General features: G+C 35.0%; 1 protein-coding gene across 2 annotated transcripts in view; it reads right to left on the bottom strand.

Moving 5' to 3' along the window:
- The window catches only part of LOC125356248 (WD repeat containing planar cell polarity effector), a 184,790-nt gene that overhangs the window by 63,560 nt on the left and 103,547 nt on the right, over nucleotides 1-17,683 (bottom strand). For both annotated transcript variants that reach the window (XM_048352604.1, XM_048352603.1), the window contains exon 13: nucleotides 1,203-1,305. In XM_048352604.1, coding sequence (XP_048208561.1) covers nucleotides 1,203-1,305 — 103 coding nt within the window. The remainder of the gene's footprint in view (nucleotides 1-1,202; nucleotides 1,306-17,683) is intronic.

Below are 17,683 nucleotides of genomic sequence, written 5' to 3' on the forward strand. Positions count from 1 at the left end.
CACTAAAAATTTCAATTAATATAGTTACTCAGTATATCATGGTAGAGTTTTTCCTTTGACAACTCTTGCTTTTAAGTGTGTTGACGGCAACTATATGTAATACTTGTACAGATTCTCCCATGTAAATCAAACTACTTAAGTACTGTGGGTATCTCAAATAATTTAGCCTTTTACCTTTACTAGGTCTTTTAGTGTGTGTGTCTGTGTGTGTGTGCATGCACACACACACACACACGCTCCTTCGTACCAGGGCTTGAACTCAGGGCCTCATACTCTCACTTGGCTTTATCTAGTCAAAACTGGCACTCTACCATTTGAGCCACATTTCCACTTCTGTCTTTATGCTAGCTAATTGGAGATAAAAATTTCACATTTATCTGTTCTGGCTGACTTTTTCACAGAGATCTTCTTAGCCTTCTGAGTAAGTAGAATTAAGAGTATGAACAACCAATGCCCAGCTCCAAAGAAGACTTTGACAGCTAAAATTTAATCATTTTCTCCTTGGGAAAAGTTTGCAAGAATAGTGATTTAAATTGAGGGAACTTAAGAGGAATCTAGTACTAAAAAGGTCAAGGAATAGAAGAAGTAGGAATTCTGATATACAACTATCCATACTGTCAGATTTAGTGACATCAGGTAAACTGAATTTAGAAAAAAATGACATGTTGATATTACAATGTATTTTAAGATCTTTTAACTTTCTATATTGTAGTGTTTAACTGGATCTTTAGTTTCTATCTAGGCTTCTTTGTTTTCTTCAGACTACTACTTTGTAAAGTGACCTCTGACAGCTTCTGAGTAAAACCAAATCACTCCTGAAACTTGAAATCCCATGAAATACTTTGACACAGAGAGAATTCTCTTTAGGTATGTGACATGTCTGTGAATAAGTGGTTATATATATTTCTAAGCTAGTTCATGATAGACCAAATGATAAAAATGAACTCTTTCCCCAAATTATAAAAATAGCATTGTCCTTTTGCTAAACAGCAACTAGAGCAATCAATATTTATCAATTGTCACATATCAACTGGTTGATCAATCCTGGATTCTTTCTCAAGGCTTAATCTTTTTTAAAAAGACAGAATTTACAAAGAAAGTAATCCAAATTAGCCAACCATGCCCTACAAACATACACAGGAATGATGCTAAGTATTGATTAAAACAAAAAGCACTTTTTAAAAACCAGCATTAATTCTTACCGACTCCAGAGGTTATTGATTCTGCATCAATGTCACTGGCTCTTTTTCTTGCCACTTCAGCTAGTGCCAATTCACCCTTATCTAGGGCGAGGTAATGGAGATCCTTTGGAAATAAAGAAAAATAAAAGATTAATTCAAAATGATTCTTGGTCAAGTTGCAAATGAGATTCTGAAAAAACAAATTTAACTGTTCAGATTACAAAACAGACACTGCAAATGAATTTTTTTGTATTTTAAATCTCAATATTCTTTCCCACTAAAACATTTTTCTTACAGACCACAGCTGTGACTAGACATAATTATCTGGATTAGCTATTTTATGCTAGAAGAGAAAAATACACAGTATCCCTCAGCCTCTCAAGAAGCTGATTCTACAAGCACATGCAACTGCATTAGATCTGAGGGTGAGTATTCAAAATTTATATTGCTAAGCACTATGCAGTGAATATTAATTACACAGAATATGTCCTTGGGACATATTTGTTAATACTATACTACTTTTTAATTCGTACAGTAAACTAATAGTTAGTGCCAACAAGTACTGGAAATGGATCTGAAATAAAATCAATTACAGTACTAGAATCAAGAAGCTATGAGCCCCATTGAACACTGATTGAAAAGTGAACTATACAACTCATGGGTGGAGAAGGGAGGGAGGGACTGGGAAAGAGTGAGGGAACAGAAGACACTGTATGAAAGGAAATGTACTCATTACCTGCCTCATGTAATTGTAATCCCTCTGCACATCACCAATGTAGCCTAGTAAAGAGACAGACCACTATAAACAGATAGTTGATTCTTAAAAAAAAAAAGTATATCTCTATTAGGGCAGACATGGGCACAGACTGGGACTAAAGAGGAGCTGGTCCTTAATTTGAACCTTAAAGGATGTGTGGTTACACTGGGAGGGAAAATGAAGAAAAGGTAACAGAATGAATGTATATATTCAGAGAAGCTTGAGAAAACTCTGCTCTGTCAGGCAGAAGGGAAAGAGGCATTGGAAGTGTAGAAGAAAGCAGTGGAAAATAATATTGAACAAGTAGGTAAAACCACTAAAAAGGAATCAGTACTCTTGTAGGTATGAGACAATCCTTTGATTGTTGGAATGAAAATTTCATAAAAATGGAAAAATAATATGAACAGCCAGTTTACAATTAGGAAGTAAAATGTAAATGGCCTATAACAATGAAAAGATATTTAGCCTTATTTTTCAAATCAGGAAAATTGAAAAACATTTCTGATTTTTTAACTGTACAGTTATGGAATAGTTCACTGAAATTAAATACATGTATAGAGGTATACATTTTGAAATGAAATCAGGGTAGTTAACATTATAATGGTTTTTTGGAAGGTAATAATACTTGTTTGCAAAGTTTTGGAAATACAGTCACTTATATTTCCTGAGAACATAATCAGTTAATAGTTTATAGGGCCAGACATACTAATACTTAACTGTATCCTAACCTGAGATGATGAGGCAGAGAATCACCAGATAAAGTCCAGAGGAGGCTCTGTAATGAGACCCTGTATTTCAAAGAGAAAGAGAGAAAAGGAAAGAAAAACAAAAGCAAAAAACCCCACAAGACTACAGAACAGGAAGTCAGCAAACTATGACCAATGGACCAAATGAAGCTTGTATGCGTATAGTTTTTAAGAATGGCTTTTACATTTTTGAATGGTTAGAAAAACTGTTCTTCACCACTGTTATTGAACTTTGGCTCTGGAATTGGATTTTGCTGCAGACTTGAAAATGTTTCAAGCTAAAATTACAAGGCAAAACAGTGCTTATATGTGAAACATTCTGTGATAAAGTCATTTCAATGAGAACATTGTTGAATTGCAAGTAATGTCAGGCCTGCACTGTCAAAAGTTTTTTTTCAAGTGATATCTTCATTCCTACACAAATTTGTAGCAATATATTCTAATTTCAAATAACAGCAGTGTTTTTCAGACCTCTATGCATGTATAAAGAAAATTTCCATATTCCAAAATCCACTTAGCTGTGCAATTGAGGAACTTTAATTGGAAGTGATTTGCAATGTAATGACATGCTAAAAGGCATTCTAGCCTTTTAGCTAATAGAATTCTAAAAATGCCTACCAATCTGTGAATATGCTCAACTAAATCATGTGTTCGCGGATTGATACCAGTATTTGGCAGTACCTATGTATGTGGAAAGACATTTGCAAAGGTGAAATATGGAAAATCTCATTGTAGATCAGCATTAACAAATGAACATTTGCAACAGATTTGGATGACAGAGAACATCAACATTTCACTTCCAAAAGAACTCTGTTCTTCACATTTGTAGACCTGGATTACAAATCAAGTACAATGTTGTACTCAATATTACCATATTTTTAATTTAATCAATAAAGGTTTACAAATATCGGTTTTCTTATCATTTAAGTACCTACAGACTAATCTCAGTTTTGTCTCTTGGCCTACAAATTTACACAATACTTGCTATCTGGCCCTTTATAGAAAACGTTTACTGAACCTCCCTCTCCCATATTTGTTTCTTCTGGTACTGTGGTTTCAACTCAGGGCCTCATACTTGCTCAGCTGGTGCTTTACCACTCGAACCACACTTTCAGCCCTGTTTTATGCTAGTTAAATTAGAAGTGGTGTCCCTTGGATTTTCCTGCTTTGGCTGACTTCATCGTGGTTATGTTCTGGATAATAACCTTTTAAGTAGCTAGGATTATTTTAACAATAAGTAAAATTCATATATTCTTTCAATAAATCTACTTCAGGAAATGGTAGGAAAATGTATGTCCAGCAGGGTGCTGGTGGTTCATGCCTGTAATCCTAGCTACTACGGAGGCTGAGCTCTCAGGGTCTCAGTTCAAAACCAGCTGGAGTAGGACAGTCCAAGAAACTTTATCTGTAATTAACTACCAAAAAGCTGTAAGTGGAGATGTGGTTCAAGTGGTAGAGTACTAACCTTGAACAAAAAAAACTAAGAGATAGCTCCCAGGCCCCAAGTTCAAGCCCCAAGATTGGCACAAACAAACATACAAATGATAAAAAAAAATAGATTGACTCTAATTGACAAGGTTTGATTATATGTTACACCATGAAACAAACTGTAATAAATTTGAGAAGACTGAAATCACATAATGAAAACAGGAATTAATGACAAACCAGTTCGCGGAAGACTACCTATAATAATAAACACCTACCTAAAAAGATGAAGAAAGATCTCAAACAACCTAACATACTTTAAGGAACTAGAAACTAAGAACAAAGTAAGTCTAAACTCCCTTTTTTTCCTGGGCTTAGACTCAGGGCCTGAGCACTGTCCCTGGCTTCTTTTTGCTCAAGGCTAGTACTCTGCCACTTGAGCAACAGCACCACTTCTGGCCGTTTTCTATATATGTGGTGCTGGGGAATCGAACTCAGGGCTTCATGTATGTGAGGCAAGCACTCTTGCCACTAGGCCATATTCCCAGCCCTAAACTTCATACAGAGAAGGAAGTAACAAGAGCAATAAATAAAGTAGAGATTATGAAGAGAACAATAAAAAGATAAGTAAAACTAAAAGTAGGTTATTTTGAAAAGATAAGATGAACAAGCCTTTTAGCAATACTAAGAAGATTCAACTAAAATCAGAAATGAAAAAGAAGATATAATACATGCTATAGAATTGCAAAAAGTCATGACACCACAATGAACAGAGGTATCCCAACTAAGTGGATATTCTAGAAGAAATGGATGAACCCCTAGAAACATATATTATATCACTACAGAATTAGATAGAAATAGAAATAGCAATAACAATAAGACTGATTATGCAATACAAATTTTCTCATGAAAGAAACTTCACAACTAACTATAAAATAAAAAACACATTTCAAGGAGAACTAATACCAATCCTTCTCAAACTTACAAAAAGCTCAAGAGGAGGGAAAATTTAACAAGATGGTGAACAATCTGTACAATACAAAACATAGATGATTATAATATTATATATTATATAATATATTATACAGAATATAATTATTTTATAGTTATAATACAACATATATGATATATAATTATATTATTATATAAAATAATATGGGACATAATATAGAATAATTCTACATTATTATATATTATTGTTAATTGTATATATCATATATAAAATAATAATATATGTAATATATTATATAACATTAAAATATAATATACATTACATATATACCACTCATATAATACTTACATATTATTCTAATTATATAATTCTATAACACATGATATAGAATTATTATGTAATAATATATTATTCTATTATATAACATTATAGAATTCTATTATATAATATAGGATTATATAATTACAACAATATATTATATAATATATTGTAAGCTATATAATTACAATTATATTATTTTATAATATATGATATATATTATGTTATATATTATAGTATATATAATATATAATATACTACATATAAAGTATATGTAATATTACATATACATATGTAATATTACATATACTTATACATCTTACATATACATACATATATTACATATACTATATAGTATATATATATAGTATATTATATAGCATATATTATACTCTATTATATAGAAAATATATAATATATAATCTGTTATAACATATAATACAAAATAATTATATGATAATATACATAATAATTATTATTTTGTTGGTCATGGAGCTTGAACTCAGGGCCTAGGCACCATACCTAAGCTTTTTTGCTTAAGGTTGGCATTCTGGCATTTGAGCCACAGCTCTACTTTCAACTTTTTTTTGGAAAGGAATATCTTTTATTTAAAAAAAAAATTTTTTTTTTGGTTCTTTATTGTCAAAGTGTGATACAGAGGGGTTACAGATTCATATGAAAGGCAGTGAGTACATATCTTATTCTACTTGTTACCTGCTCTCTCATTTCCCTCCCCTCCCCTACTTTCAACTTTTTTGGGGGGCTAACTGGAGATATCAGTCTCCCAGACTTTCTTTCTGAGGCTAGCTTTCAACTGCGATCCTCACATCTCAGCCTCCTACATAGCTAGGATTACAGGCATGAGAAACTCAGCCCAGCTTGACTATTTTTTTTTTTTATTTGCAGTGCTGAGGACCAAACCCAGGGCCTTGTGCTCTTTAAGGAAGCACTCCAATAGTTAACTATACCCCAGATTCAGCTAACTAATTTTTGACAAGTCACAAATAACACAGAATGGGGAAAGCTCAGTCTCTTTAATAAAAGGTAATGGGAATGCTGGATATCCACATGAAGAATGAAATATGATCTTTGTTTCATACTATATTCAAAAATCAGCTCAAAATAGATGAAAACTAGATTCTTAAATTGAGAAGATGCTAGAAGACAACAATCTTACTGGATTTAAACTGCATGACACTGGTATGAATAACGATTTCTTGGATAAGACTGAAAGTATAGAGACAAATGGCAATAAACAAATGGGATTATGAGAAACTAAAAGGCTTCTGCATAGCTAAAGAGTCCTTTATATAAAGAAGAGACAACCCACGGATTGGGGAAATTATTTGCAAATCATATATGTAAATAAAAGGGTAATATTTAAAAGATTACTCCGATTTACTGTTCGATATTGTCCATAAACCTTTTTTTATTTTTTACTGGTTATTTTGGAGATAGAGTCTTAGTAGACTTTCTGGTCAGACAGTGCTCTAACCATGATTCTCCAGATCAGTCTCCTGAGTAGCAGGTGTGAGCCACCAGCTCCCAACTAATCTTGTATAATCTTTATAATACTTCTGAGATTAAGAGGTCTGTATGAAATATGGAGGATAAACTAAGTATGTATATGCAATAGCATATTCCTATTTAAGACATTCTAGTCTTACATAATACTTTACTAAATTAAACTATAAAATTATTAATACTATATATTTTTCGAAACTGTTCTATTTCACTTACAAATAAAAATGTGAAATATATTGAATACAATTCTTTTCCTATATTAAAAATAAGTTTCCTTGATAGGACAAATCCAATCAGTAAGAAGCTTTTCTTCCCCATCCCCCTTAGCATTTTTCCTCAAGGCTAGTGTTATACCAATTGAACCACATCTCTCTAGTTAATTAGAAATAAGTCTCCTGGACTTGCCTGTCAAGGCTGGTTTAAAACTGTAATCCTCAGATCTCAGCCTCCTGAGTGGCTAGGTTTACAGGTAGGAGCCACACCTGCCTGGCTCAGTAAGAAGTTTTAAGAATTAGGAATAACTGCTTAGTGAGCATAAGGCCCTCTGTTCAAACCATGGGGTACTTCCAAAAAATCAACCCAACGATTGGGAGAGCTTCACTGGCCATACAACAGACAAGGGCCTCATAGCTAAAATATACTTAGAACTCAAAAAATTAAATTATCCCAAAACAAATCCTCAAAGAAACAGCCACCCATTAATAAGTGGGCTAAAGACTTACAGACTTCTCGGGAGAGGAAGTAAGAATGGCCAATAGACACATGAAGAAATGTTCAACATCTTTGGCCATAAAAGAAATGCAAATCAACACAACACTGAGATTCCACCTCACCCCAGTTAGAATGGCCATTGTCAAGAAAACTAATAACAACAGATGCTGGAGGGGATGTGTCCAAAAGGGAATACTACTACACTGTTCAGCCACTCTGGAAAGCAGTATGGAGGTTCCTCAAAAGACTTAAACATAGAGCTCCCCTATGGCCCAGCAATTCCACTTTTGGGCATTTACCCAAAGGATCACAAACAAAGCCATACTAAAGCTACAAGCACAACTATGTTCATTGCAGCATTATTTACCATAGCTAACATATAGAACCAATCCTGATGCCTGCAGTAGATGAATGGAAAATGTGGTACATATATACAATGGAATTCTATGCTTCTATCAGAAAGAATGACATTGCCCCATTCCTAAGGAAGTGGAAAGACTGGGAATAAAATCATATTAAGTGAAGTGAGCCAGACCCAAAGAAACAGAGACTCCATGGTTTCCCTCATTTGTAATAATTAGTCTATGTCTAGGAAATTCATAGAAGAGGATCACAATAGCTCAAGAGCTTTGTACATATGACCATATAATAGATGATGCTAAGCAAAATGAACTCCAAGATATGGAAATAAGAGGTTTGTCTTTGTTGTTGTTTTTAATGTATATGTGAAGTTATTTTTTTCTTTCACTTTCCCCCGTTTTATCCCGTTATCACGGTATTTTCTTTTGATACCCTGTGTATTGTATGTACATTTATCTGAATTAGGGAAGGAAAGGGGGACGTAAAAATTGTGAGACAAAGGACAAAGGATGAACCAGGGCATCAGCGATACTCACAATATAGTATATTGGAAATGAACTGTACAACTTGGGAGGGTAATGGGGGGTCTGCGGTGGAAGTGGGAGAAAAACGTGAGAGGGGGTAGCAATGTTCGACAAGCAATGTACTCACTACATTGCATATGTACTCTGTACATCACCTTGACCATAAAATTAAATAAAAAAGAAATGAATAAAATATTGTTTTTCATAGTGTCATATTTTGGAAGTTTCAAATTTTGAGGATTTAGGAATATAACTTTCAAGAAAAGTATGTAAATAACATTAATGTGAATATATGTATATATATATATATGTAATAAAGTGTGAACAGGCTATATCACACACAAGACAGATTTGTCTTTCCAGAATCTCAGAATTTAATGAATAATAAAAGTACAAGTTATGTCTATTTTGTGGTCTTTAATTACAAACTACCGATTTCACTTGACATTCATGCCATTTGCCATCACAGATTCTTTTATCTCAACATTAATTACTAGCAGTAACTCTCAAATCGCACATTATGGTCCACAGGACATAGAGGTTAGAGAATGGCTACAAAAGGGTTAATGGGGCTATACTAACATAGTTAAGAGAGCTAATACTTATGGAAGGAAGTCTCTGTAAGTGATCAGATTAATGATTTTTTGAACTACAAGCACAGAGCCAATCAGGGATTGGAACAATGCTCAGAGCTGTCAAATGCAGATCTGGTGGCAAGAAAGTTTAAGTGACAGTCTGCTGTAGGCTGTATGTCATGGGCAGCAGAAATCATTTGTGAAATGGAATACCTGGAAATAAGCTTAGGTCTTTCCTGGTAATCTTTTGCAATATAAAAACAGGTCATCAAAGTGAAGCCTGTGAACCAAATGCATCTTGCTAAGAGTATTTATAATGAAGTTTTATGAGAACACAGTCATATTCATCTTTGTAAATACTACATCTTGCTGCTTTGGAGGTATAGTAGCAGTGAGGAATAGTTGTGCAAAGGATATGGGGTCTGAAAAGTCTAAAGTGTTCACTATCTGGCCCTTTACAAAAGAAAGCTTGTGAGCCCCTGTTCTAGCTCATTACTCTGGAGTGTAATGAAAAACTTAGTAGTAATGAGCACTCAAGTACCCAGTCTGTGAACTCTAGCAACACTCTCCTACTAGAATAAGCCAGAACTACCTAGAGATATGGCTGGTTCTTGGTTTGGGGCACCTTATGATATAAGAAGGCAAGGAAGCTATCATTACTACAGGGATCCATGCGAAGTACTCAGGAGAGAATTTGAAGGGATTCCTTGGCTAGTAAGGAGTATACCATGTGTAAATTGTTCACAAGAATACAGCAAAATCTAGTACTCACAACACAAAATTTAAAAATATAACATGTAATGGATTTAAGAAAATGTAATCCTAACCTAACCAGCAGAAAAACTGAAAAATATTGACAGCAATACATCAGACAATAGCCTAATAGCCAAAATAAGTCATTTCAAGAGCTAAACCCTCTATTTAGCTCATAGAATCTTTTCAGAAGAAGTAAGGATAGTCAGTAGACACATGAAGAAATGCTCAACATTTCTGGCCACGAAGGAACTGAAAATTAAACCAACATTAAGATTCTACCTCACCCTAGTTAGAATTGCCATCATGAAGACTACAAACAATAGCAGATGTTGGTGAGAATGTGGGCATAAGGAAACCTAAAACACTGTTGGGAATCCAAATTGTTCAATCACTCTGGGAAGCAGTATGGAGGTTCCTCAAAAAACTAAACAGAACTACCCTATAATCCAGTAATCCCACTCCTGAGCATTTATCCAAAAGATTACAAACTAGGATATAGTAAAGCCACCAGCACAACCATGTTCAGTGCAGCACTATTCACCATAGCCAAGGTATGGAATTAGCCCATAGGCCTCCTCAATGAACAAATGGATCAAGAAAATGTGGTACATGTGCACAGTCGAATTTTACTCATCCATTACAAAGAATGATATTGTATCACTTGCAAAGGAATGGAAAGACTTGGAAAAATTATGTTAAGTGAGGTACATCAATCACAGAGAGGCAAGGTTTACATATTTTCTCTCATATGTGGAGGTCAGAATTAGTCTATAAATATGTAAGTAAATACTTTGGGAAGTGTATGCAAGTATACACAAATGTATTACTTGAAATAAGGTAGATTCAGAGGAGAACTCAAAAGTAATTCATTATTAAGAATAAATCAAAGGTCAACAAAATAAACACCAGGAAACAGGTACTTGAAAGGGTGAAAGGAATAAAAGGGAGGGGAGGTAGATGAATGAAAAAAAGAAAGGAGAGGAAATATAGTACAAAAATTCTAGTGCAAAATTAAGAAAAATGAGGGGAGGGTGGTTGGGAAGGAGAGATGCATTGTATTTATACTTACTGCTTTATTGAATGGCAACTCCCTTGTACAACTTCTTAAATAAAAGAGGAAAAACTAAAAAATGAAACAGATTAGAAAATGACAGAGATAGTGAATAGGAACCAACTTTTAAAGTATATTTTGTCGGGGCTGCGGATATAGCCTAGCGGCAAGAGTGCCTGCCTCGGATACACGAGGCCCTAGGTTCGATTCCCCAGCACCACATATACAGAAAATGGCCAGAAGCGGCGCTGTGGCTCAAGTGGCAGAGTGCTAGCCTTGAGCGGGAAGAAGCCAGAGACAGTGCTCAGGCCCTGAGTCCAAGGCCCAGGACTGGCAAAAAAAAAAAAAAAAAAAAAAAAAGTATATTTTGTCATATAAACACAAGATCGACATATATCCTTAACACATACATACAAACAAATATACACTTATGTAATAGATACAAATAAGGATTTAGTGGAAAACATGAATTTAATAGTTACAGAACTGAATTATATATTTATATATATATATATATATATATATATATATATATTTTTTTTTTTCTGCCAGTTCTGGGCCTTGGACTCAGGGCCTGAGCACTGTCCCTGGCTTCTTTTTGCTCAAGGCTAGCACTCTGCCACTTGAGTCACAGCGCCACTTCTGGCCATTTTCTGTATATGTGGTGCTGGGGAATCGAACCCAGGGCTTCATGTATACGAGGCAAGCGCTCTTGACACTAGGCTATATCTCCAGCCCCCTGAATTATATTTTTAAAGAAAAAACAGAGATTGGAAACACTATATCTCAAGTGAAAAATGTACTGGATGGGACAAAGAGAAATTCTAATACTGCAGAATTCAAATTAGTGAACTTAATAGAAAAACAAAAAAACTCAAAACCCTCAAAACACCAAAACGGAAGCCAAAATTAAGCCCATAGAGGAAAAAAAAAAGACTAAAAAGGAAGTTGATGAGAATTCAATAATAGAGTAACATAATAACAAAACAGAAGGGAAAAATATAGTAGGAACAATGAAAATAACGTGAACATATGTTAAAATGTTAATAAAGGAACATTAGAAATAACAGTGTGACAATACATTTGACAAGGATGTCTCATGATAGAGAAGATCAATGACTCAAAATATCTAAAATAAATCTCAAGGAATGAAAAACAGAGCTAACAAAATATATAGCTTACGTTGGAGACTTAAGTCTTTACCTGTAAGTTAGCTGACAAAAAGAGTGGGATATAAAGTAGAATGCTATCAACCAGGGGACCTAAGAACCACGTCCAGAACTGTTTCTTGCATCCAGCAAGAAGAGAACACCCCTATTTGTCATTATTTGGGATAAGCATATTTGGAATATGCAGCAAGATCTGAATGCTTGGCCACAAAAGAATTCTCAATACATGTTCAAAACAAGAAAAATTTAAAAACCCAGACAACAAAGCATATTTTGTTTACAAAGGAATTAAGCTAAAAATCAATTCAAAAGGTATTGGAAAAATCTCCAGGGATTTGGTATTAAACAGCAGACTTTTTAAGTAGTCAGTGGCTCAAAGAAAACATAAAGGAAATTAGAAACTATTTTGAATGAAAATGAAAGCATGACATTATAAAGGTATTAGAATCCAGCTGCAGCAGTGATTACAAGGCAACTTTTAGCTTTAAATGTTCATATTAGCAATGGAGTAAGATCTAAATGGACAATATAAGTATAAGCTTTTATCTTATGAACTTAACTGAAAGAACACATTAAACCAAAGAGAAGTAGATAACAAAAAACATCAGACTAGACACCATTCTTTGGTGTGTATGTGTATGTGCCAGTCCTAGGACATTAGCTCAGGGCTTGGTTGTTGTCCCAGAGCTTTGTTTTGCTCAAGGTTAGTGCTCTACCACTTGAGCCACAGCTGCACTCTGGCTTTTGGTGGTTACTTGGAAATAAGAGTCTCATGGACTTTCCTGCCTGGGCTGGCTTCCATCCTATGATGTCAGCCTCCTGAGTACCTAGGATTACAGGCTTGAGCTACCAGCGCCTGGCTAGACATTGTTTTTTTTCTCTCTCTCTTTTTTAAAATTTTTATTGTCAAACTGATGTACAGAGAGGTTACAGTTTCATAAGTTAGGCATTGGCTTCATTTCTTGTACTGTTTGTTACCTCCTCCCTCATCATCCCCCCTTCCCGCTCCCCCAATGAGTTGTTCAGTTGGTTTACACCAAACAGTTTTGCAACTATTGCTTTTGTAGTCGTTTGTCTTTTTATCCTTTGTGTCTCGATTTTGATATTCCCTTTCACTTTCCTAGTTGTAATACCAGTAAACACAGTTTCCAATGTACTCAGATAAGATACAGTGATAGTGCAGGTACAACCACAGGAAGGGCATACAAGAGGATCATCAACAATAGAAGCTACGGTTTCACATGGTATGTTGAAAGTAATTACAACAGTGATATAACAGTCCTTTCCATATCATGGAGTTCATTTCACTTAGCATCATCTTATGAATTCATAAGGGCATAGCTATTGGGCTCTTGTGATCCTCTGCTGTGACTAGCCTAAACCTGTGCTAATTATTCCCTATGAGGGAGATCATAGAGTCCATGTTTCTTTGGGTCTGGCTCACTTCACTTAGTATAATTTTTTCCAAGTCCTTCCATTTCCTTACGAATGGGGCAATGTCATTCTTTCTTATAGAGGCATAAAATTCCATTTTGTATATGTACCACATTTTCCTGATCCATTCGTCTACTAAGAGGCATCTGGGTTGGTTCCATATTTTAGCTATAACAAATTGTGCTGCGATGAACATTGTTGTGCTGGTGGCTTTAGTGTGTTCTTGTTTGTGGTCTTTTGGGTAGATCCCCAAAAGTGGGACTGCTGGGTCATAGGGGAGCTCTATGTTTAGCCTTCTGAGGAATCTCCATACCGTTTTCCAGAGTGACTGAACCAGTTTACATTCCCACCAACAATGAAGTAGGGTTCCCTTTTGGCCACATCCACTCCAACAGTTGTTATGGTTAGTTTTCTTGATATAGGACATTCTTACTTGGGTGAGATGCAATCTTAATGTTGTTTTGATTTGCATTTCTTTTATGGCCAGTGATGTAGAGCACTTTTTCATATGTCTCTTGGCCATTCTCATTTCCTCATCAGAGAAGTCTCTTTGTAAGTCTTTAGCCCACTTGTTGAGGGGCTATTGGTTCTTTGCGGTTTTGTTTTGGAGGAATGTAATTTTTTTAGTTTTGCATATATTTTATATATGAGGCCTTTTAGATATCGTTCTTAATGATGGAAGAATGTTTTTGTTTTTGCTAAAGATCGGGAAGAAGTCACGTATCACCGAACCACATCTATTTAACATCTTAACACTTCTATTTAACCGGAGCTCCTTAGCCATTGCACTTGGGAGGTGGGGGAGCATACAAATTAGGAATAAGGATTCGGAGACTACACGTCTATTTACATAATAAATCCCAAGTAATCTACTGACAAATTAACAGAAACAATAAATTAAAACTGTTGAAAAATATACAAATGAGGCATTTCTTTCTTAGACTTTTTTGTATCTTTATTGTTATTGTAATGATGGTGGAAACCTCCCAAAAATCAACCCTCAAAGAAACAATAATCCAATTAACAAATGGGCTAAAGACTTACAGACTTCTCAGAAGAAGTAAGAATGGCAATAGACACATGAAGAAATGTTCAACATCTGTAGCCATAAAAGAAATGCAGATGGAAACAACATTGAGATTCCATTTCACCCCAGTTAGAGTGGCCATTATCAACAAATCTAATAACAACAGATGCTGGAAGGGATGTGGCAAAAAAGGAATGCTACTATACAGCTGGTAGGAGTGTTAACTTGTTCAACCACTCTGGAACGCAGTATGGAAGCTCCTCAAAAGACTAAACATAGAGCTCTCTATGGTCTAGCAATTCCACTCTTGGGTATTTACCCAAAGGATCACAAGCAAGACCATACTAAAGCTACCAGCACAACTATGTTCACTGCAGCATTATTTACCATAGCTAAGATATGGAACCAACCCTGATGCCCCTCAGTAGATGAATGGATCAGGAAAATGTGGTACATATACACAATGGAATTCTATGCTTCCATCAGAAAGAATGACATTGCCTCATTGATAAGAAAATGGAAAATTAAATTAAAAAAAAAAAGCATCACTGGGACATGATAAACTATACAAGTCTTTCGGCATTCACACAGAGTGTCACCATTGGAGGGAGGAGCACAAAGGCGCAATAGCTGTGTGCATCTGATCATACAAAATAGTATTTATCAAAATGAACTCCAGGAAATGGAAACAAGAGGATTTCTTTGTTGCTGTTTATTTTCTTTTTGTCTTGTTAATTTGTCTTTGTTTATCTGCAAGGGGGCACAGAAATGGAGGGACAAAGGGTGAACAAATGCATCAGTGATACTAGACACTAAGTTGAAAATGAACTGAGACTACAACCTGTGGGTGGAGATAGGAGGGGAAAACAGAGCAAAGGAAGAGGTGACATTTAAAAAGAAATGTACTCTTTACCTGAGTTATGTAACTGTAACCCTCTGTAAAATAAATATTTTAAAAGATATCCCAGGAGACTAAGTATCAGTTGGATATTTGATAATGTTTAGAACCCTGCTAATTTTTTCTAGCAACTAATTTATGGTTATATTTCTTTTTCTTTTGTCAAGGAAACACATACTGTGGAGACATACTGTAGGATTTACAAGTAAAATATGATACTTCAAAAAAAAAAAAAAGAAAGAGCTGGGTGCCGGTGGCTTATGCCTGTAATCCTAGCTATCCAGGAGGCTGAGATCTGAGGATAGTGGTTTAAAGCCAGCCTGGGCAGGAAAGTCCATGAGACTTTTTTTTTTTTTTTTTTTTGCTAGTCCTAGGGCTTGAACTCAGGGCCTAAGCACGGTCCCTGGCTTATTTTTGCTCAGTGCCAACACTCTACCACTTGTGCCATAGCACCACTTCCTGCTTTTTCTGTATATGCCATGCTGAGAATCAAACCCAGGGTTTCATGCATGCCAGGCAAGCACTCCACCACTAGACCCTCAGCCCCTCTGTGAGGGGCTCCAATTAACTACCAGAAAACTGGAAATGGTGTTGTGCCCTAAGTGGTAGAGAGCTAGCTTTGGGCTGAAGAGCTCAGGGACAGCGCCCAGGCCCAGAATTCAAGCTCCATGACTGACCAACAACAACAACAGGAATAGCAACAAAAGAAAGATGTTAAGATGGTGGAAGGTGTAAAGGAATGCATTTAGTCACATAGATGATTGTTGAAATTAGGTGATTGGCATATAGTGATTTGTTATTTTTATTTTCTCTATTCTTTATCCATGATAAAAAATCTAGTTGTTAATATTTAAAAACAAATTTCCTGTGTCAGTAGTTACATCTTATTAGTTTTATGTTAATTGGTTAGATGTTAGTTTTCCAAATATTATTTTACAAGTCATATCTAAAAAACAACTTTATTTAGCAATTTGTTTCTTAAACCTTTTTGACTTTTTTTTTTTTTTTTTGAGATTTAGTCTCTTTTTGCTACCTGGAATTCCTAGTCTCTAGTCTCAAGCAATCTTCCTGTCCTAGCCTCTAAAGTAGTTGGGACTACAGGAGTGTACCTCCTGAATCAGTCACTTAAATTTAGGTTCATCTTCACTAACTGAATTTTTTTCTACATTATTTGGACTTAATGTCTTCATCTTACTGAGATCAAAGCTAGTGTCACTTATTTTCATTCTTTGTAAGAATTAGTATATATTTCTATTATTACTTAGCCACATTTCTTGACATGTGGTATTCTCATTGTCATTAAACTTAAGTTACTAATTTCTACTTTCATAGCACCATTAGTCAAAGAGCTATTAAAAATAACACATATAATAATGTTGAGGTCAAAGCAATTTCCTGTAGCATACAGGAAGCCCTGGTTTTCATACCCAAATACAACACAAAAAATTATAAGGTACACGTTATTTTTAGACGGTAATTGTTTTATAATTTATTTTTTTTATTATCAACTAGGTTCTCTATCATAGGAACATTTTTTAATTTGTTGAGACTTCATGGCTTACATATAATCATTATTATTGACTGATTTTTATTAAAATGTATATTCTTTGTTAAATATAAATATTTTGATGAGCTCAAGTTTCACAATTATGTTACTCAAATCCTTAATACCTGTTCTTATTTTTTTCTTTGTGTATGATTTTCTGAGATGGGGGTGTTAAAATTCTGCACTTTGACTAAATATTTCCATTTTTCTTTGAAGACTTTAAAAAATTCATCCTGGAGCCATGTGGTTAAATGCTGCTTTGTTTATGTGGTTGATTGCTTCTGGTATCAACTCTCTATATTATTATGAAATATCTGCTTTAGTTATCTGTTACTATACAGCAAATTTCCCCCTCCCACCAACTGAGCATCTGTAAAGAATAAACAATTATTATATCACAATTTCTGAGTGTCATGAATCCAGGAGTCTTTAACTAGATAACTGATTCAGGATCTCATGAGATGAGAGTCAAGGTAATGTGCCAGGACTACAGTTATCTGAAAGCTTAACTGAGGGAGAAAACTGCTTGTGGAGGATTCCTTGATGGACCTGGCTGTGGCTGCACAGCACAGTGCCTTCCAGGTTATTCAGGCTCTCAATAGCAAGGCCTTTCCCACAGCGGTGCCTCAGTGTGTTCAGGACATGGCATTTGGCTAAAGCACACCACTTCTCCCAGTCAAGTGATCCAAGAGATAAGAGGCAAAGAAGGAGCCATTCCTTTTACTAGTT

Source organism: Perognathus longimembris, chromosome 8, assembly GCF_023159225.1.
Source record: "Perognathus longimembris pacificus isolate PPM17 chromosome 8, ASM2315922v1, whole genome shotgun sequence".
Lineage (NCBI taxonomy): Eukaryota > Metazoa > Chordata > Mammalia > Rodentia > Heteromyidae > Perognathus > Perognathus longimembris.